At 36.7% G+C, this 22,351-nt stretch overlaps 2 protein-coding genes across 3 annotated transcripts; one reads left to right on the forward strand and one right to left on the reverse strand.

The window, feature by feature from the left end:
• Nucleotides 1-1,504: 1,504 nt before the first annotated feature.
• Nucleotides 1,505-6,678, forward strand: LOC127787712 (vacuolar protein sorting-associated protein 2 homolog 3). Its single transcript, XM_052315784.1, is given in 11 exon segments — nt 1,505-1,731; nt 1,936-1,980; nt 2,772-2,806; nt 2,884-2,934; nt 3,317-3,379; nt 3,381-3,494; nt 3,664-3,735; nt 3,819-3,899; nt 4,392-4,427; nt 4,519-4,574; nt 6,380-6,678. Coding segments are annotated over 11 exon segments (639 nt in total). The 5' UTR covers nt 1,505-1,697; the 3' UTR covers nt 6,432-6,678.
• A 235-nt stretch (nt 6,679-6,913) lies between these two features.
• LOC127787711 (casein kinase 1-like protein 10) lies at nt 6,914-21,449 on the reverse strand. 2 transcript variants are annotated; one of them, XM_052315782.1, is made up of 14 exons: nt 20,944-21,449; nt 20,784-20,824; nt 19,993-20,062; nt 19,584-19,732; nt 19,397-19,492; nt 17,094-17,164; nt 15,538-15,599; nt 15,361-15,424; nt 15,129-15,213; nt 13,974-14,100; nt 13,758-13,831; nt 13,615-13,678; nt 8,404-8,537; nt 6,914-7,453 (listed from the first exon to the last, which is right to left on the reverse strand). In XM_052315782.1, exons 1-14 carry the CDS (start codon nt 21,017-21,019, stop codon nt 7,190-7,192), a joined length of 1,377 nt encoding a protein of 458 aa, XP_052171742.1. In that variant the 5' UTR covers nt 21,020-21,449; the 3' UTR covers nt 6,914-7,189. The 2 variants fall into 2 exon arrangements, with proteins under 2 accessions (XP_052171742.1, XP_052171743.1); XM_052315783.1 differs by lacking the exon at nt 20,944-21,449 and having other exon boundaries at nt 19,584-19,758.
• Between the last annotated feature and the right edge of the window lie 902 nt (nt 21,450-22,351).

Here is a 22,351-nt window from a genome sequence, read left to right on the forward strand (position 1 = left end):
AATAAGAGATTAATTCTTGTTGGAGGCATAAATATCTTATTTAGTGGAGACTAATCGCGTGTCTACTTAGAAATGTATAAATTTGTGACTACATCAAATTTATCCTAAAACCAAATTAAAGAAAAAACATGTCTCCTCTAATACTAGGCGAGCGAAATCCAATCACCTAGATCATCATAAAAAAAATAATAATAATAATAAAATGAGTCGTCACCCAAAGATAAGAGGCCATGGCCATTCAAAAAGCAATAGTCATAGTTCAATGTGGACCTTGCAATAACCAAATTTTTCCTCGTGTGATTAATTACTTGTGTAGCGCAAGGGATTAACTTTTATTGAATTTTGTATAGTCCAAAAATTTGTCTTATTTATTAATTGCCAAATTATATAATTTCAATTTAAATCACCATTGCTTTGATTTTGCTTTTAAATTGGTTTTAGGTCCAAATTACAGCACTTAATCATCATTAAATTAGTCTAATTTATTCATAAAACATTCTTAGACTTAATTTGGAGCTTACATCTCATTTGGAATCAATTCTCCTAGAATTGGAGTGTTGGGCTTTGTTTGTTTGTACATCAATTAAATATCTAAAATTCAAATTTTAAAACTTTATAATTTCAATAAATAATATTATTAATCTCTAAATTTTATATATACATAAAATTATAATAATATTAAGAGTTATGACCGATGACGTCGCATGTTTATTGAAGGAGATACTAGGTAAAGGAGATAATGACACATAATTTTCTTAATTTCTTATAGTGAGGAGACACCATTAACTGATGACGCTATTATTAGTCATAACTTCTAACATCATTCGTAAAATTATTCATATGTATTTATATAAAAAAAATTATAAGTAAAAGTATATTAACAAAAAATATCACAAAGCGTCTACAGCTATCGCTAGGATATACCCCAAAGCAACCACAAAAACAACAAAACAAACCGAAAGAAAACCACAAAAACAAACTAATATAAAACTAACCTTATATCATATTCACATAAAATACGCAAAAAACTCGTATCATCAAACTGGATTCGCAATCTACGGACTTAAATTTTTAGAACCCTTTTTGACTTTCTCAATCGTATTTTTTTTTTTTTCTCTCTTTCTTCAATTAGGATTTGAATTTAACAGAACTAAAGTTATCTATCCTGTCAAATACATATATATAAATATGTATTTGTACAAAATTTTCAAAATGTTAACCAATGGTTATCCACAATTATTGTTTTTTTTTTGCTTTTATTTTTTTATTTTATATATCTAGAATATGGTAATTTTTTGATAGAGTCCAACAGAATATTTAAAGAGATGCTAAATTATAAAAAAATTAAAAATTTAGTAGTTATTATAAAGTATAAAGTCGAGATCAACTACGTTATTTTTACGTTTCCAAACAGATCTTTATATGTTGAAAAAAATAGATTTTAGTGGGGAGAAGTGAGAAAAAGCAAAAACCACGGGGGTACAAATTGAAAGCTGCAAACTTCCTAGTTACTTCCTTAGACCTTCGTCCTCTCTCTCTCTCTCTCTCTCTCTCTCTCTATATATATATATATATACATCCGCGTATATTGTGTTCGTGTGTGTATATATAGCTCTTTATATATAACTCTATCGAAAATATTCATCGACGGAACGTCGAATCTCGCAGACTCCGTACAGTGGCCGCTGATCGAGAGGATGAACATCTTTTCCAAGAAACCCACTGCCAAAGGTTTGTGCCCTAGTTGTGTTGTTGCTTTCGACTTTTCTGAATTGCAATTCGGGCGGGACTGGTCAGGCTGCATTATTCTTTAGTCAATTACTCGAATTGTGTGTGTTTTGTTTATGGTTGACTCGTTTGAAAATTTGATGAATTTCTTGGTTCGGTTGTTTAATAGGGGAAATTTTAACCTCTTTCCCTGTTGTTTGATTGTAGAGGCGCTTCGAGAGAGTAAGCGAGAAATGGCCAATGCGACCAGAGGTATTGTAGTATGTTTGCCGGGTCTAGTTTTCATCAGTCCAAAAAAGCGGGATATTGCTATCAGTTTTCATTGATACGCTGATCGATCTCGTAATTGGACTTTTTCTGATTATTTCGATGGCATTTTCATTCGTTGGGGTTGCTTCATTTTGATTATTTATCATTATTGTTGCGTGCGCTAGGTTTATTGTTCTTTTCTCTTTGTTCTTTTTGGGATTTCTTGATCTAGAAATGTGGACTTTCTAGTCAATTACAATCCTTATTTTCTGGTATCTTGTTTATGATCTCTCTCTCTCTACTATGTTCATATGCATTTGATTTGCTATGAAGCTGCGGGCTCCTCTATTGTTGTTTTGGTTATTTGTCATGGGTGCCATCCAACCCATAACTTCTGGAATAACAACTAGAGTTGGTTGCCTAGAGATTTAAATTCCAACGTGAATTATTCAGTTGGATTGCAGTGTTGAAAAGCCAGTGCTGTTTTCCCCCCTTTCTAGAGCATATTGAACAATTATATCCCTTGTTCAACGTGGAGAAATATTCACTGAAAGTGGCTTCTCTTCAATCATACTGGAATTTATAAGATTTTCTATTTGTGGGTGGGGACTTCAATTTTTATTTTCACCCATTGCTGTTTGAATTTTGTTATTTGAATTAATGTCATCCAACTAATCTCATTTTCAATTTTCTGCTCTAAACTTTCACTTCAGTATTATATATGTTATAATTGATCCTAGAGAAGATTGAATTTTCAACTTAATGACTTCCTTTGGACTTCAATATTGCTTCAGGTGTCGAAAGAGAAATCACCACCCTGCAACTGGAAGTATGCTAAGAGCTTCTGAATGATTATTCTATTGTATGTATTGGTATTTTCTCTTACATGAGTTATTGTTGAGACAGGAAAAAAAGCTCGTTGCTGAGATAAAGAGAACTGCTAAAACAGGGAACGAGGTACATTCTGTTTTTATATTTGACTAGCAGGTCAAAGACTTACTTTGTCTTTTTCATTATATATATATATATATATATATTTTTTTTTCTTTTTATTTGTTTTTTGGGGGGGGGGGGGGGGGGGTGCGCTTAGGGAGGGCGAAGTTGGTGAAGAAAGATTAGGAAAAGTCACTTTTGAATGCGTCCCTTCATAGCACCACACATTTGTGGACTAAGCCTGGATAAGTTGTCTTCATGACTGTAGGGTTTTTCGTTCTAGGCCTATATTCTAATTGAAGCAACTTTTGTTCTATTTCATGATCTAAGAAGGATCAATCTCTGCAAATTGCATTTTGAATTATTCCTGCTGTTCTCTGATCTACTCTGTATTCACATTCTGCAGGCAGCTACTAAAATTTTAGCCCGTCAACTTATCAGACTTAGGCAACAAATAGCAAAATTACAAGGGTAGTCGAGCTCAAATGAGAGGCATAGCAACTCACACACAGGCAATGTCTGCCCACTCATCAGTTGCTGTTGGCATGACAGGGGCCACTAAGGCAATGGCAACAATGAATAAGGCAAGCTAGTAACACTTGTATACGTGGTTCTAACATTCATTCTGCATTTGCACTTACATTAATCACTCTATTACAAGATTAATCTGCAGCAAAATTCATATGGCCAATCCCACCTAGTGGGATTAAGGTGTGATATGTTCTTGTTGTAATGGGTCTAGTTCATTTGCAGCAAATGGCCCCAGCAAAGCAAGCAAAGGTGATACAAGATTTCCAGAGGCAATCAGCACAGATGGATATGACCGTAAGTTTGTGCATGCTTTTCCAAAGCTCATTTTTTCGACTAAATAGTTGTGGAATCTAATCTTTTAGCACTCAACAATGCAGACTGAGATGATGTCTGATGCCATAGATGATGCTTTGGATAATGACGAGGCTGAAGAGGAAACTGAAGAGTTGACAAATCAGGTGCTCTTTTTAAATTGCTTTTTAGTGAAACTTGCTTGGTTGATTTTTATGCTGAGAGTAATTGTGGTTTTGAACTCTTTATTTATCATAGATTCATATTTCATAATAGTTTAATGAATGACTTAATGCAGATTATTAACTTTTGTGCCCTTGACTTCATTCTAATAACTAGTCAGTGCTTTAAATTGTTAATATCACATTGGGCCAATAGTAAATAATGATGCAAATAACCGGCTCTGCATGTTCAGTATAATATGCGTGTCATGTTTTACAGTGTTAAAATTTCACCATGCTTCAGATATGCTCAATTGAGTATGGTTTATTGACTTACCTCTTGGAGGCCATTGACCGTGGAGTGTGAAACAAGGATTTGATGGCAATATTCCCTTTTTTTCCTCTTTTGCAGAACCAAACTGTGGACTTTGAAAGGTTTTATGTGATCTTTCTCAAATTCTTTTATTGATTGTTGTTATTTATATTTCATTTTGACAGGTTCTAGACGAAATTGGAGTTGATGTGGCCTCACAGGTCTGTATTTATAGTACATTTTGAAAATATCCTGTCATCTGATGCTGTTTTCATATGTTAAAATAGTTCTAAAACTTTCACTCTTTGACAGTTATCAGCAGCACCTAAAGGAAAAATTGCCAGGAAGGCCACTGAGGATGTTGGAAGGTATCTTGCTGCGTCTTTGTTGTGTCACTTCTCTCTGTTCTTCTGTGTCTTGCCCCTTATTGAGCTGGCTGACCATTATATAAACAAGCTGTTTTTAATATATCCTTTTAATAATAATGATGCATGGAAACTAGGGCCCTGATCAGTCCGATGCCGTGCCTAAGCCTGGTTATACAGGGCTTAAAATTAGTGCTTAAACCTAGCCCAACTGTCTTGCCTAAGTTTAAATACAAATAAATAATGCAGTTGTAAGTTTTGTTTGTGTTATGAAGCACCTAGATCTCTTGAGCATATTGATTTCATTGTGATTAATCTACCCTTGACCTTTAATAGAATAAAGACCACTAATCTAATATGGTATTTTAATTGTTCTTTCTGGTGTAGCATTTTTATTTGGGCTGACCGTAAAAATTCAACCAACTTTTCTTGATATATATCTAAAAGACTAAAACTACTACAGTCAAATCTCTAAAGTGAAAATTTCAGAAAAATAGATGAAGCATTAGAAGTTATCTAAAAAGGAAAGGTTGAAATCTATCTGAAGCATTAGAACTTAACATTCTAAAATTTCATTCAACTTTTCTTAATATATGTGTAAAAGACTAAACTACAATTGCCAAATATCTAAAGAATGAATATTTCAGAAAAATATATCCTTTTAGAGCAAGGAAACCCATCTGAAGCATTAGAAGTTATCTAACAAGAGAAGGTTAAAAATTGAAACCTATACCATTCTAAAAATTCAACGAGATTTTCTTTATATATTATATTTAAAACCTACCATGGTCTAATCTATGAAATGAAAATTTCAGAAAATATATGCTTTTAGGCAGAGAAATCTTAATGCTCGTGTCTTCTTCCATGGATAGCATTGGAATAATAATCTGTACATTTTTTCTGCATCTTGAACTGTTGCCCTTCAACCTAACAAAATGAATTTCAAAGTTTGATGGATATTAGTAACTTCATGTAGGTTCTATTTTTGAAGATTGATTAATATATGTAACTCTAAATGATGATTCTATTTTGAAAATGGAACATAATGAACGGGTAAAACAATCCTTGCCAGCCTACATGCATAGTAGTTGGCCAGCTGATGTTTAGGAATCAGATGTCTTGGTTTCAACTATTTCAGACTTACATAATCCAAGAGATCTGCAGGAGATTATGTTCATATGCTCTGATTAGTCTTGACTCAAAGATAATTTAATACATTTTAGAGGAAACACTGAGGATGAGGTCTTGATTATGCGTAGTATAATTTATCTGATAAAAGGAAGCTACATGATACCTCTTATATGACTTAGAACTGTTGTTCTCAGTTTAATAAATGTGTGTATACAATCATGTGAAATTTACTAACTCAGTTAATTATTTTCTCAGTATACCTACAAATTAGTGACAAATCACTGTACCTGCAAATTGATTGCATAACTTGCAATTAACCTGTCGTGTTCCATTATTGACTTATCTTTCTAGCTTTTGCTTAGCTAGTCTTGCAATTTGCATATATCTCTTAACGGTGGCGGAGAAATTGCATCATCATAGAAATAAGTGGCAAGATAGAATCCATTTAGCCGACCCACCTACGGTTGCTATCATTATTGTTGCTATAATGGCAGAGGAACTGTGACTTGGAAAATGATGCACCAATTAGCTATCTTTCCTCGGATAACTTGTTTGATTCATCAAACACTGTTTTTTCATGAGGAGGATGATGATGATGATGATGATGAATGCTGTTTGTCCGTATGCTTTTAGTTATCTTATGTGGATTTTTTTGCACCGTATCCTCTTCCTTTCAGTTCTGGCATCGATGAGTTGGAGAAGAGGCTGGCAGCCCTTAGAAATCCTTGAGCGTTGAAGATGGAGAAGCTCCATGCCTGTCTGCCCAAGTTGATAATTGGAAACTATTTGCTTTGGACATAGTTACAGCGTTGTATGTTTCCTCCAAATTATGGCATCCAATGGTATTAATCTATGTAATTATTGGAAAAGCATGCAGCCTCACTCATTCGATGACCATGATAACCTACTCTTTACGATTTCGTGGGTGTATTATTTCTTTTTTGGTGCCTATATATGACGACTGTATTTCCTCGTATATTGCAAACCAATTACTAGGGCATAAGAACAAATATAGCAACGCTAAGACTGCTTTTTAGTAAATTGGCCGATCATGACTTCGACTTGCAAAAACCATGTCTATGTAAAAACAAAGATGAGAGCAATGATGATCTCATGGCAAAGATTCGTACCTACGAAGCAGAGTATTACTTGATCGTTGTAAGCCATTTAAACAAGAAATTTTCTACTGCAACTACTTTAGGTCTCATGCGTAATTGAAAATTTATGGGCCATTCCATATAGATTTCGAACCTCTTTGGATGAGTATAAACATGAGCTACAATGCCCGGCAACACCAAACAAATAAGAAGAGACGCCAAAAGACAACTGATTGTGGGAGGGAGGGAGGGAGGTGGAGGGATGTAAGACAATGTTTACAATATACAAGATTGTGATAGTGCTAATGCTTCAATATATAGAGTAGTCTTTCATCAATTTGTTTGGCACATGAGTAAAATACTACTTGACGGCGAAAGAAATCCAGCAGCTTACTTCCTCAGTGAGAGGAGCTCAAAGCTGCGAAGGGTATCATCACGGGGGCCCTTCATCATTGTGGTCCGAGTAAATGGTGATGATTTTGGCTCAACCCCTGGTTGAATTCTCTGTGTCGTAGAAAAGCGTCCGCCACTAGGGGCCAGCCGGCTTGGGCGCACTTCACTTGTTTCGCCAGACGACGTGGGTCTGCTGGTGGAAATAGCACGTTTTGAGGAGCTGCCATTTCGTGAAGATCGGCCTCTTTCTGAATCATATTCCTGCAAATGCAAATGAGAAAACTATTCATATGGATGTTTTGCTTCTGACCCGACTAGAATATAGGGTAAGTAATTATAGGCTTTAAAAGTGTAAAACATCAAAATTACTCCGTGGACAATAAGTAAAAGGAGGCTAACCCTAACCCTTTCTATTCAATAAAGTAAACTAATAGGGGTAAAATTAGGGATCAAAAATGATATTAGCCTTCAGCTCTGAAGATGAATGGCTTTAACTTTGCAACGTTAATATTTATATTAGTGCCAGTTTGTATGGCTATAAACAGAGAAATTTTAAGCCCATACAACCGGGAGTTGATATAGAATAATTGGAATCATTATGCTCCTTTCATTTTCAACCAAAATACATGAATAATGCTCATAATTTCAATAATGTCATTGCAAGTATTTAGATGCATATTCAACATATAAAAATTATGTCCCCACCATTTTCTATCCAGTTCAACCTATAACCCAATAAACAGCTAGAGCTGTTTGTAGTCCTCTCAGAGGTCGAAAGCTTCTACGAATTGATAATCTTTTTTTTTTTTCAAAAATATCCACGTACCCCAAAATTTGGTGAAATCTTTTGAGGGCATAAATAACACAACAGAAGATAAATATACCCCTAATTTAACAACTTCAGTACACATATGCTAACAATTTAACACAACATCAGAGAAAATAAAGATATTGTGTTTGAATCTCACTGCTAGCCTAAATATTTAAATAGTGGAATGATATTGCTTGCTTACAAACAGAAATCAAACACGAGGAAGTGTGTTGAGACTACCAAAATAAATAAATAATAAACACCTTTCTTTAACAACTTATGTTTCAGATTAGTTCCTGATCAATAATTTAATAAAATTAATTTCCATAAGAACACAAGTGATCTTGGAGGAAAAACAAATCACCATCGAATATAAATTTCACAGAACTATAAATGTTACCACATCTTTGGACGAAGGTACATCATCAGAATTCTTGTTTTTGGCTAGGTCACCATGCCGACCATAACCTGAACCTTGTTTTCTGGTAAATACTTCAACTGCACCCGAGAATTTATCTCTGATCTCCTGTCCCACTAGATAAAAATGGATGAAACATGCATGTCAAAGACAATTGATTAATCAGAAGCAGATGTACACTCTTGAAAATGTAACAAGAAACTAAGTGCCAAAAAAGTGCCTCCATTTTAGCCTAGGTTGCACGGAAACAGAAAAACAGGCATTTTTCTAAAAAAATAAGTGTAAATAGTTCTGAAACAGGAAACATTTCCCATTTTGGAAATGGTTCGGAAATGCCAAGACGACACCTGACACCTATTGCCTCCGAGTTACTCACCGAGAACAATGGACCGCCCAACACCTGTTGCCTCTCCCATCACTATAAATAGGGGATCTCCCCCCCCCCCCACAAAAAAAAAAAAAAAAAAAATTCAAGTATGCCATCTCTCCCACTCACATTTCCTTCTTGCATTCAAGTATTTTATACTTTCGAGAGGCTAACTTAGGCATCGGAGGGTCTACGAGGGGATCCTCACCAGTGCCCCTAATCGATTTTCTTTCTAGACAAGTCATCAATTGTTATCATTCCACCCTGAGAGAGTCATCTATCGCTGTCACTTCACATCGGGAGAGTCATTCATTGCTCTAGAGAATCACCCGTCATCCGGATAAGCCACCCTTGGGCCATCCTTAGACGGTCTCCCATACCTAAATTAAATGTTGTAGTTAAGCAACAATTGACGTTGTCTATGGAAAATCAACAAATGGCCAAGAAGCACTCACTCGTCACGGCACAAACCCGAAGCAACCGACAAACCATCTCTCGTGGCGCTCATTCACCTCGACGAGGGACCCTATCATCAGCAGCTAGTCTGTGAGGGCCAGCCAGCCCTCACCCATCAGTCTACCCATTAGGGCCAACCACCCCACACCCATTAGTCTTCCCGTGAGGGCCAACCACTTATCAATCCCTCCGTGAGGGCCATCCATCCTTCATTCATCAGCAACCACCCTTCACAGGGCATTCACACCCATTGGAGATTCAATTTCAAGTTCCGCCCTTCAACACCTCACATGCCCTTTCGGGCCCTATCTTCCCAGTCACATTAGCTCAAGTGAACAAGCGACGTCTATGGTTTCCCGAGCTGAGTGCGAGGCCCTACAACAACAACATGCTAAGGGGATGCAAGCCCTTCGAAAAATTGCAGGAATGTTGCAAAGTTTGGTTCCTTGTGATGTGATGCCAACCACCTTGAGGAAGTTTATACTAGAAATGACTCCATCATATGGGGCCCGTCAGGAGATACTAGGAAACAGCTCTTATCAGGAGGCCACTCCTAAAACTCATTCTCAATCTGCCTTTCCTCGAAACAATCAACTAATGTCTCCCACACAAGGGGCTCATACCCACACTTCTCCCCGATGAGGAAATCAAGCAGGGGCTAATCATCGAAGGGCATGTAGGCAAAGCCCTCAAATGGGGAATACTCAAAAATTGTGACTAGCACCCCCACAAAGGGAGGTCAGAACTCTCCTAAACCAATAACAAAACAAAACAATGAGGCCAATGACAACCCTTTGACCTTTAATGCTCAGGAGGCGACTAATATGAAAAAAATGATTTGAGCAGGTGCTTTAACAGAAAAAGTTATTATCGATCTCAGAGGAGCAATCCTGAAGGAGACTTCCATTTGTGACAGATGTCATGGAAAAACCCTTTCCAAAAAAATTCAAGATGCTCCAAATAACCTCTTACTTGGGTAAGGATGACCCTTATGATCATGTGCAAAACTATGGATCTTTGATGATGAGATAATGTGCCGGGCCTTCCTCTTAACTCTAGTTGGACGTGCTCAAGCTTGGTTTAATAGTTTACCCAAAGCGTCCATCTCCTCATTTGGACAGCTAAGGACAAAATTTATTAAATCATTTGTTATTAACAGCCAAACGAATAAAGATGCAACATATCTCCTCAACATTAGACAGAGAGGCAAAGAAACCCTCCATCAGTATATGGACAGGTTTTGGAATGCCACCCTTGAGGTTCGTGATCTACCGATTGAAGTGGCAGTATTCGCTATATTACAAGGAAAGCAATTAACTTCCCTGCAAGAATCCCTATCTTTGGACCCGCCAACGTCCCTGGTAGACATGTTCGTCTGGGCGAATAAATATATACTCCATACGAAAGTAACGAGAATTGTAGGAGGAAATGAAGACAGGGAATGGAAAAGAAAGTAGTGAGATGTTGAAGAAGGCCCTAGTCAGTGACAAAAAAGGGCTAGGAGATTGGATAAAGCCGGACCCCAATTTAATTACTATGCCAAACTCAACCAACCTTGGTCAGCCATACTAGCAGCCATAGAAGGCTCGGGCCTCATGACTTTCGAAAAAGGTTGACCGACCTATGGAGAAGAATTAGGATGAGTATTCTCGATACCATAGAACTCGCGGCCACTCCACTGGCTAGTGTAGGGAATTAAAGAACTAGATTGAGGCACTTATCCGAGAAGGGCATCTACAAAGGTATGCAAGGGGTGAAGGAAGAAACGATCGAGAACCTTAGAAGAGGGAAGAGAGGCTCGAAGGCCAAGACAGGTAAAACCAACAACAAAATTAGGGGAGAAGGTATGACAGATTGGTCGTTCTCCTAGATAATAAGCCCACTCACTAGGCTATTCACGTCATCTCTGGTGATGAGACCTTAGCCAGAGACACCTCTTCTCGAAAGGCCTATGCTCGTCAGGCTTATTAGGTGAATTCAGTAATGGAAGTACAAGACAATGAAGAGCCAATTGTTTTCACTCTAGCCGACAGGGGAGATGTGATTACACCCCATTCATTCCTATGGTGATTTCAGTTGTCATCGAAAAACACGTCATTGGGAGGATCTTGGTTAATAGTGGTAGTTCAATCAACCTCATTTACTGGAATTGTTTTGAACATATGCATATCTCCCACTATCGATTGAGAAAAGTCTCCTCCTCATTGTATAGTTTCACTAAGGAAGCAATGTCAGTCGCTAGTTCAATTCAATTGCCAATTACGCTAGGTTCCAACCCACAAAGCATCACCTGACAAGCCAATTTCATAATAGTAAAAACCTCTTCAACTGCCTATAATGTGATTTTGGGGTGCCCCCTACTCAATGATATGAGGACAGTAGTCTCATCGTGTTACCTGTTGATGAAGTTCCCTACGCCCCATGGGGGTGGAGCAAGTCAGTGATCAAAGAAAGGCCTACACTTGTTATGTCTCTTTCATGAAGGGGAAGATGGAGGAGACCTTATCAATTACTGAGCAAGCCATACATAAGTCACTCATCAGGCAAGCTATACACAAACCTCAACCAGGTGGAAAAGCTAGAAGTTGTACAACTGAGTGAGACCAAACCTGGGAAACATGCTTAAGTGGGCTCACAACTCCAGGAGGAAGCAAAAAGGGAAATCGTTGAATGTTTAAAAGCTAATATGGATATATTCGCCTGGACGTCAGCTAACATGCCTAGAATCAGCCCAGAAGTAATTTGTTATCATCTGAATGTTGATCCAAAGTTTAAACCCATTCAGTAAAAGAAACGAAATATCACCCCTGACAGGTTACTAGCGTTAGAAGAAGAAATAAACACGCTGTTGGATGGTGGTTTCATCCAAGAAGTACAATCCCTGACTGGTTGACCAACATTGTGATGGTCAAAAAGCCTAATGAAAACTGACAAGTGTGTGTTGACTTGACTTCACTAACCTCAATAAAGCATGTCCAAAAGATTCGTACCCCTTGCCCTGGATCGATCAATTAGTGGATGAGACGTCAAGATATCAATTGTTGAGCTTCCTTGATGCCTTTTCAAGTACCAACAGATTATGACGTATCCCCCAGACCAAGAAAAAACCTCTTTTATCACAGATAATGAAACCTATTGCTACAGGGTCATGCCTTTTGGGTTGAAAAACACTAGAGCTATATACTAGCGAATGGTGAATAAGGTGTTTAGGAACTAAATGGGTAAAACGATAGAGGTATATGTCGACAATATGATCATAAAAAGTTTAGAAGAAGAATCCCACGTTAAAAAGTTAACTCAAGTGTTCAGAGTTCTCCAACGGTACAATATATGGTTAAATCCCATGAAGTGTGCGTTGGAGGTTCAATCAAGGAAGTTCTTAGGGTACATGATCACACAAAGAGGAATCGATGCCAACCCTGAAAAATACAAGCCATACTAGGCATGACACCCGCGACAACTACCAAAGAAGTGCAACAACTGATAAGAAGAATAAAAGCCCTAAGTTGATTTCTGTCTAAATGGCTGAGAGAAGCCTCCCATTTTTCCAAACATTAAGGCCTGAAAAGGGATTTGAGTGGACAGATCAGTGCCAAAAGTCCTTGAAGACCTGAAGGAGGTCCCCTTCCTAATATGACCTAGAACAGGAGAATCTTTGTACATGTATTTGGGGTAAGTGACAAAGCCGTGAGTGTTGTGTTGACAAGGAAGAAGGGCCAAGTTGATCGTCCAATATACTATGTCAACAAAGTACTACAAGGAGCAAAAACGCAATATCCTTCCACAGAAAAGGTGGCCCATTCGGATACGCCATCTCTCTCACTCACATTTCCTTCTTGCATTCAAGTATTCCATACTTTCAAGAGGCTAACTTAGGCATCAAAGGATTTGCGTAGGGAACCTCACTCACACCCCTAACCGATTTTCTTTCCAGATAGTTCATCCATCACTATCATTCCACCCCGAGAGAGTCATTCATTGCTCTCACTTCATCCCGAGAGAGTCATCTACCGCTCTAGAGAGTCATCCACCATCCGAATAAGCCATCTTTAGATGGTCTCCCATACCTAAATTCATTGTTGTAGTTAAGCAACAATAGTAGGGGTGAGGGTTAGGTGATGAGAAGCACGAGCTTGGAAGGAGGTTGCCCAAAGGTGAGATCCAACCTATCTGGGCAACTGCTTCCTGAATCAGTAGTTGATACGCATGAAATGTCACCTCATTCCCAAAGGGTAGTAAGGAAAAGGATTTTATTGCTTCACTCAGTTGAACCTTTCAATCCTTTTAAGTAATAGCACTAAATTTATAGAGTAACACCTCGACTTTTCAAGTTTACCTCCCCAATTCTAATTCTGTAAAGTGAGAAATACCTGAGATCCTTTCTGGTCTCTCTGCAGATGGCCCAGGATTTAAGCCAGTATTCCCGCTAGGATTCTAAAAATAAGGAAACAGAATTTAGCATCAATACTGGAAGGAATAAAAGATCCATAACATGAAGTGTACATGCACTGACCCGTCCTCTAGAACTGGCACCGATCTGAGGATACTTCAATATGGTCCAATCAAAAACATAATCAAACTGATAACCTGCAGCAGTAACAAAACAAAATGAAAATACTAGTGTAACATTGTGTAAAATGAATTGAAAATTAATCATAAATATTTGGGAAGAACAAAATAGGGCATGAAATTTTACATCCTATAGGACTTACTTTAAGTTTATATTTACCTTCTCGAATAAATAAGTCACGGAAAAGTCTCTTCAAATATGAATAATCTGGCTTGTCTTCAAATCGCAATGACCGACAATAGTGGAAGTATGATATGAATTCTGATGGAAATGATTTACAAAGTACCTATTGAACACAATTTAAAGTCATAAAGTCTTAATCTGGTAAACAGAGCTGCATGATCATAACCAGATTCATGCCCATTGAATCTGGGAGTGATAAAGAACCAAAGACATGCCAAGATAGCAAACAACTACTCTGCAAGACCACCCATGAAGAAAAGAGTATTGCGCTTTGGTGAAGCTGGATTGAACTGAATAGCAAGTAAACAACAATACATCAAGTCTTAAACCCTCTAGCTGGGGTTGAACTAAATAAAAAGTAAATGCAGAAAAATATTAAGACGGTCTAGCGTATCGATGCCAAGTTGTGAGCTCCACAGCCCATGAACCAAAAGGTATGGCCTGCAGGCCCAAAAAACGAGAGAGAGAGAGAGAGAGAGTTTTTAAAAACTTATATAAGTGTAAGTTGTAACTCTTCATTTGTCAAAATTTTGAAACAATAAAAATATATTGAAGCATAATTTAGTATATAGATTGTTTTAGTGTATCATTTGTAGAAATAAATGTGTGTGATTTATAACTTTTCATTTGTCAACATATAGAGACAATAAAAATAACTTGAGGTACTATTTAGTACTTGGCATCATCTCAATGTATTATTCTGAATTTACATAGCAGTTGCTCTGCCAAGAGCCCAGGGCCCCCATGAGGGCCATGCTGGCATAGCAAGACCCATTTGACACCTTTATTCCAGCATCACTAAGGTAGACTTATAACTGTAATGAAATCATATGTACCAGGAATATTTTTAAATCTAGTTAGCGACCCATATCCACAAGATTGGGATGAAACTAATTTCAGGTTTGAGTGCTCAGGACCTGCCAAGACAAATGGCCCAACGCACAACCCATCAGTAAGTACACATACATGGCACCTAGAAAATAACTTGACCATGAACACCCACCTTAGCACCACGCATCAATTTTGGCATCCAGAATTTTGATTGAAATCCTCATACATATTTAATTCATAACAGCTTTCCTCATTTACTTATCACAAGAATGTGGCAATAAAGGTGATTAAATGCAATACCTCTATTGGGGTCAATATCTTCTTTTCACTGATCTTGTCATATTTTTGCTTTTTGGTGCCAGCTTTCAGCCCCTGCCAGGGAAGACTGACACAAAAGAACCATATGCAATATAATGAGAGTTATGATGAAGAACCAAGCTAAAGTTAGAGAATACAGACCCCCCCCCCCCCCCCCCCCCCCCCTTTTTTCTCAAGGACTAATAAACAGTGAAAGCTACTGTATATTTCTAACCTTCCTCTTAGGAAATACATAAGCACATAACCAAGAGATTCCAGATCATCCCTTCTGCTTTGTTCTGTCAGCAAAAGTAAGAAAAACTAAATAAAATACAGTGTATGTGCTCAAAGAGGTTACAACTTATCTCTCGTCATTAAGGGGCAGAACTAGTGACAAGGGTAAATTACTCACCAACACCGCGGTGTGTATTAACACTAGCATAGCGAGCAGTGCCTGTGAGATTCTTATTTTCTCTGCAGGAAAGAATGGGAATTACCATAAAAAAATGATAACTATAAAAGAGATATAGAAACAAAAGAATATCTATAAGATAAAAATTAGTAACTGAAGTTGATTTTGACCGAGGATATTAAAAATGATTTCTGTACAAATAGGTTTAATGAAGTTGAGATCAACATAGAATCATACCAGCAAGCTTCTAATACAGAAATCAGCTCCTAGTGCAATAAAAGATAAGCAAAAGAAGAAGTATCTTTCTCACAGGGACAATATAACTCCCAAGGTAAGATTTTTCAAAAAGCCAACTCGAAAAAATCCCAACTGCAGTTGACTTAAGAGGGAAAATATCTCACAGAATAGGTGTTGGCGTTCTGCATGTGTAAGGAGGTGGCAATTGACCGATCGCTTTTTTGTTAAGGTGGGTCACAGGTTTGGTCTTTACTCTTGTTTATGTTCTGAATTTCTCAGATATACCTAGGCAGACAGTGATTCAATTACATACTCACAGGAGGTGGTGTGGGTGGTAGCATGCCAGCAGTCTTCAATAGTCATCCTAATTGTCAATCCTTCTGAGACTTGCTTTTTTCACAGATGCAAAAACCTAAAACCTAAGGAAGGATCCCTATAGCAGATAACTTACAGACCAAAAACCCTACTTAATTGGTGTTGCATGCTATGTGAAGGGGGAGAAAGTGAAGTTGGAAAATCACCTTTTTATTTGTGGTAAAGTGGTGCAGATGTTTGGTTTTTAACCTTGGCCTGCTCTGAATGCACACCCAACATGCATGGCTGATTTAATTAGTACTAATAGTTTAAGAACTAATACAGGAAGTGGGATGAGAAACCAATCTTGGAATATCACCCTTTGTTCTCACCATGGGCATTTGGTTAAGGGCAATATTCTTGTTCATTTGAAGAACTGCAGGAATACACCAACAAGCTGAATTCTATTTTTTTCAGAATTTTTAATTAGTCAGGTGATACTTGTTAAAATAAGCAAAGGAGTTATAGAAAAAAGCTAATGAACATAAGAAGGGATCAAGTTAACTACAGGCAGTATTTGTCCCTGACAATAGTTTAAATATTGGCCTGGATTCTACATGCACTTACCAAGTCCCACTGGCAGTACTACATGTTCCCTTTTATCCTTCCTCTAAAGATCTATTAAGTGAAACTTCAAGAACTAATGTTCAAAAAATGGTCAATCTTTCATCCATTAACAAGTGCTTTTTACGGTATAAAATTCGAGCTTTAAGAGAGAACAGCAGGAGTTGCAGCAGTAGGTAACACTTTTTCCCTCTATGCTAAGCTCACATAGAAGAAATATCTATTTTGCACGTAAAGGCCCCTTATCAAAGTTGACTAGTGAATACAGAAACCAGCTTTTTCATGATAAAATCCAAAAAACAGCAAGAATACATAAAGAAGTTCCACAAGATAGAAATCCTCAGCATGGATGGAAGAAAAGCGTTAAATTGTCAATTTTGAGCACAATGTAGATCTGTTACCTGTATGGTATGTGTTTATGAGTCTGAAGATCCCGATACTTTTTTGCAAGCCCAAAGTCAATAATATAAACCTGTGACAAAGAATTGTGACTGAGAAGTAGACAAAAAAAAGGGTTCAAATGTTTCTTAACAGCTAATAACAAAGTTGATTTCTTCCTTCAGTAGTATCACACATGTTTTCTATGTTCGACCACAAACAGACACAGTTTTTACCTTCTCGTCGGATAAGTGGTAGGACACATTCACCTTTTGGCAATCAACCGAATTTACTTTAGATAATCAGTGTAATAATAGACTGTGCAAAAATCAAATGCAAAGAAGAAGACAGATGTATTACTGATAGCAACATTATTGTGTATGAGGCCTCCTTACCCCGCACTTACTAGCAAATTAGATAACTGTGCACTTAGTTGCCACATAGTCAGTTGCACTTAATATTAAACTAGATATTTATATAATTTCTTGACCATTTTGGATTTGAAATAAAACAAAATCTGGGGTACTAATATTGTTTATCAGCTTGAGAGAAGTTCAGAAACTTTGATCAAAGATTTGGTGATGTCAATGTAAATAGTAAAATAGAAAATGAAAATGCAGAAATTAGCATAATTCCACAGCAAGTCTACGAGAAGAGGCATGATCACCTCGTTAATCTTGGTGAATTACTGCTTTATCATTATCTAGGCTAGCTCTCTCCTGGGTTTTAAAGGTGTCATTGACTCATTGGATCTTTTGGTTTTTCCAGATGACTTGATATTCTCTCTTCTACTATTGATATGTCAGCTTCAAAGCAGATAAATAATACACAGTGCAAGTGTGATATGCTTTTTGCAAACAGACAAAATTAATCAGTCAGGAAACTGTGTAACACCCACTCAAGAGAAACAGTTTGCAAAAGGATAAGAAAATGCAAAAAGAATAAAAAGTGACGGTAAAAAACATCAATAGGAAGTTAACTTTACTTTGATAAGCAAATACAGAACAAAGAGCGCATTTATCTAATAAACTAAGCTCTAAAGTTTAAACATAAAAAATAGGCTGAAAGAACACGAGCAACCTGGTCAACACTTTTTAAGTAATATACATTCCATAGTTCAATAATCTACTAATACTAATATATAAGGGGGGAAATATAGTTTGGTTTTTTCCCTTGAAGCCCTGTCATGTTTTCACAAGTCAACTTTGTCCCTATACAATTCAGTTATTTGTATTAATTTTATTTTCAATGATTTGAAGATAAAAGAGCAAGAGGAAGAAGAGTGGGGAGTGTAAGGTATAAGAGAATCCACCAACTGTTCGGAAAACTCAGTGTGTATGCCACTATGCCTCCACTTTAAGTGATTTGTATGGTAGTAACTTATAGGGGGTCCCCACAAGGAAAAATAACGCAAATTAGTACCAATGCATTCAGAGAATGTGCGGTGCCTTTTTAATAGGTTTTTCTGTCCCAAGCCATTGATAAGGTGCGATAAATGCACTTTTTTTTTGTTGGTGCCTCAACACTTTCTATTGAGATTTGTTTTAAAATAAATGCATTTATTAGCATAAATGCAGCCAATAAAAATTGTTTACACACACAAAAATCCCTTTTTTATTAGGAAAAGTGTTGTAATCACTTGTACTAGATTAGCTTGGGTTATCTCGGGAAAGTCTTCTTTAGCTGTTAGCATTTGTATATCACTTGTTTTATTCTAGAAGGATTGTTTCTAGAAGGGTTAGTTAGCAGATTTGTTAATTCGGTTAGTTGGTTGTATCTTCCGGTATTTTTTAATAGCTTTCTGTTACCGCCTCTATGCTGTATAAATAGAGGTCGGGTGTTAGTCTTTAGGTGTAGCTTTATTCTATCTTGGGGTAAGAGGGAGAGAGGAGTATGCGCAGGTTCTACTTGAATACTAAGAGGGTATATCTTTGTATTTTGGGTAGGGAAACTCTCAGCAGTTCTGGGTATAAGGCTGGTGAGGTTATTAGTGCATGTAATCCTTCAAGTTTCATTCAAGATAGTGAAGATAAAGTGCCTATGGCAGTCTGGATGTAGGTCTTGTTAAAAGACCGAACCAGGATAAATTTTCTTGGTGTTCTTGCTTCTCGGTTTGTGATTTGTTTTCTGATTGTTCCGTCAAACTTGTGTGTCATCAAGGTGAGTGAATTCTGAGAGAGATTTTCGTTGTGAAGAAGAGTGTTATCGAGAGTTAGAAAGCTGGGGGATTATTCCAACAAAAAGAGTAAAGTAACCACCAAACAAGGACATTTAATACAACTTGCAAAAAAAAAAAAGAAAAAAGACATACATCTTAATGTTTTACCTGATTTGCTCTGCGTCCTAGACCCATTAAAAAATTGTCAGGCTTGATATCACGATGAAGGAAACCTCTAGAATGAACATATTCCACTCTGTTAATCTAGCAAAAATTAACAATGAGTTGATCAGTAGATTGGTCACTTCATAGCTCAAGGGAGATTTATTGATTAAGAGAGGCTACATCTACTTACCAACTGATCTGCAAGCATTAGAACTGTTTTCAATGAGAACTTCCTGTTGCAATAGTTGAACAAGTCTTCCAAGCTTGGTCCAAGGAGATCAATAACCATTACATTGTACTCACCCTCAACTCCAAACCATTTGAGGTTAGGTATACCAGCTACATAAAAGAAAAGTCAGATCCATCTGAAAATTAAGAATGCAAAAGATAAATATATCATGCAACAAAAACCACCACCTAAACAACAGGGTGGAGCTAAATGCAAGGGAGAGGTGTAACAGGAAAAGTAGAAGGAAAAACAAGGAAATTAACTTTTATGGGAAAATTTTAATTTGCAGAAAACTTTAGGCTTGTTAGAAATCCACATGGGCACGCATGCATGCACACGCAACACACACAAGGCAGGGAGAGAGAGTTACTTCCTCCTTGAAGAAGCATATAAATTTTGGATTCATAATGAAGTTGAGGGTGCTTGGTCTTGGCAGGTTCCTGGAATCACAATCATAAATATAAATAAGGTTGAGCATTATTATACCAAGTGGCATAAAATAGCATTTCAGTCAATCTCAGAATAAAGACAGTTCAATAGGAGTTAACAAGAGTCCAGATTAATCTAGTTTTACACCAGCACTACATCTCAAGAACATTATTTAGGAGAAAACAATCCCATTTAACTCAAGCTTGTACGAATAGTGTGAAGCTTCACTGCATACAATACAAAGTTAACTTAAAGAGCCACAGTTGCTACTAAACCAAAACTACAAAGTAAGTGTTTCATAATTTTCTTTGTTCAAGCACCTAAGGATCAACAGAGATGGACAAATGTAGTCAAAAACAAATGAAATGAAAAATCTGAGTCAGTCTGAAGTAATAGAGGCAAAATGTTCGAAGTCCTGGAAATCAATATTTAAAAAAATCAGTTTGCTGTCAGAACATAAGAACAGGTACCAACAAAAAAATTAGGCCAACTTCATTGCTTAAAATAATGTTCCTAGTTGTCAAAGATTATCAGATCAAAATAAAAATGTAAGTGAAGCTTGAAAGGGCAAATGAAACATAAATCAAGCTAGTGTTCCTATTAGTTGCGTGTGGCAACTCTTCAATTGTCATCAACTTCGTCACTAAAAGCCGATTCCGCTGGTTACACATTGAAATACAATCCAGAGAAGATCTTCAGATAATAATTCAGTACTAAGAGCGAGCAGCATACCAGCTTGACACCCACTTCCTCTCCAGTTTGTATATTTACACCTAGAGAATGATGCAATAACATTACATAAACTTCTTCAGAAACACTCAACCTACTGAATGTTGAAGAATATTAGGTGCGTGAAACATAAAGATGAAATTGAACTGAGAATGTGCATTACCTAGATAGAGCTCTCCAAAAGAGCCACCCCCGATTTTCCTCCCCAACTTAAACTTTGCGCCAATAACATGATCCATGATCTGGTAGCCTCTCGAGTAAAATTCCACCAAACAACCCGCCCCCAAAACCGATCAAAATTTGCCAAATCAACAGCCCACCGGATCGAAAAACAACGGTTCGCTCCGATTACGCAGCTAAAGAAATAAATGAATTAAAACAAAAATTGGGAAATCAATCAACTCGACAGGATGGTTTCATTCACAATCAAGGACCCCCCATCCTCGGATAATATTCTAACCCTAAATCTTCAGAATCCAACCCTAACTCCGAAACCACCATTCATCATCAGACGAGCAACAATCCCCGCACGATTACACACAAATAACACATGGCAAACGACAATCGAATAATGAAGATTTTGGGGACCGATTAAGCGAATATCTGACAGAAGAGAGAGAGAGAGAGAGAGAGAGAGAGAGGGTTTGATTGATTGATTGATTGAATTACAAAATAAAGAAGACGAGAGAGAGAGAGAGAGAGAGTAGTAGGGTAATGGTAAAGGAAGAGCAGGTGGCCTTTTTTCTGCTATTTTTTTATTTATTTTAAATAATATCAAAATTAAAAATAATACATTTTATCTTAAAAAATATAAAACTATATAGTTTAATTAAAGTGTAACGCTATCCTATTATAAAGTATAGTTTAATTAGTAAATTATAGCTTCTCTGAATCAGCCGCCTAACGCGATTGCTTCTTCTATCTTCCTACTAACAGACGCGCAACCGCCTCCTCCTCTCTCTCTCTCTCTCTCTAAATAAAATAATATAGTAATATTAATGGTGAAATCTATATTTTTACATTTTTGTGTGAATTTTTTTATTATTTTAATTATACTCTTAAACTTAATTTTTAAGTCAATTTAATCCTTATATTTTGACTTTTTTATGTAATAACTCAAATTTTTTCATTATTTCATTTATACCTCTAAATTTATATTTTAAGTTAATTTAATTCGTATACTTTCATATATAAACAAACAAAAGATAAAATGAGATGATAAAATGAACGTCACACTTTGTTTATGTTAAGTACGAGGCTTAAATTCACTAAAAAATACAAATTCAATTATGTAACTGAAACAATGAAGAATTTGAATTATCACATAAAAAAATGTCAAAATAGAGGATTGAATTGACTTGAAAATACAAGTTTATAAACATAATCGAAATAATGAAAAGCTTGAGTGACCATGCAAAAAAAAAATACGAAAATACAAAAACAAAAATATAAGTTTGACCAATATTAATAGATGAGACTTTGATAATGGTTCAATGAAAAATATTATTTTGCCAGAAAAAGTTATCGAGAGGTGTCAAAATGATGAAAATACCAACACATCGATTGCAAAA

The sequence above is a fragment of the Diospyros lotus genome, chromosome 12 (assembly GCF_014633365.1).
Source record: "Diospyros lotus cultivar Yz01 chromosome 12, ASM1463336v1, whole genome shotgun sequence".
Classification (NCBI taxonomy): Eukaryota; Viridiplantae; Streptophyta; class Magnoliopsida; order Ericales; family Ebenaceae; genus Diospyros; species Diospyros lotus.

What these genes read in the sequence shown, in the direction of transcription:
- LOC127787711 (XM_052315782.1), bottom strand. Translation starts at nt 21,019, where the DNA reads ATGGATCATGTTATTGGCGCAAAGTTTAAGTTGGGGAGGAAAATCGGG. An exon ending in TAGGACGCAGAGCAAATCAG is followed by an intron (nt 17,165 to 19,396) that starts GTAAAACATTAA and finishes TCTTTGTCACAG; the next exon opens with GTTTATATTATTGACTTTGG. An exon ending in TAATACACACCGCGGTGTTG is followed by an intron (nt 15,425 to 15,537) that starts GTGAGTAATTTA and finishes TTTTGCTGACAG; the next exon opens with AACAAAGCAGAAGGGATGAT.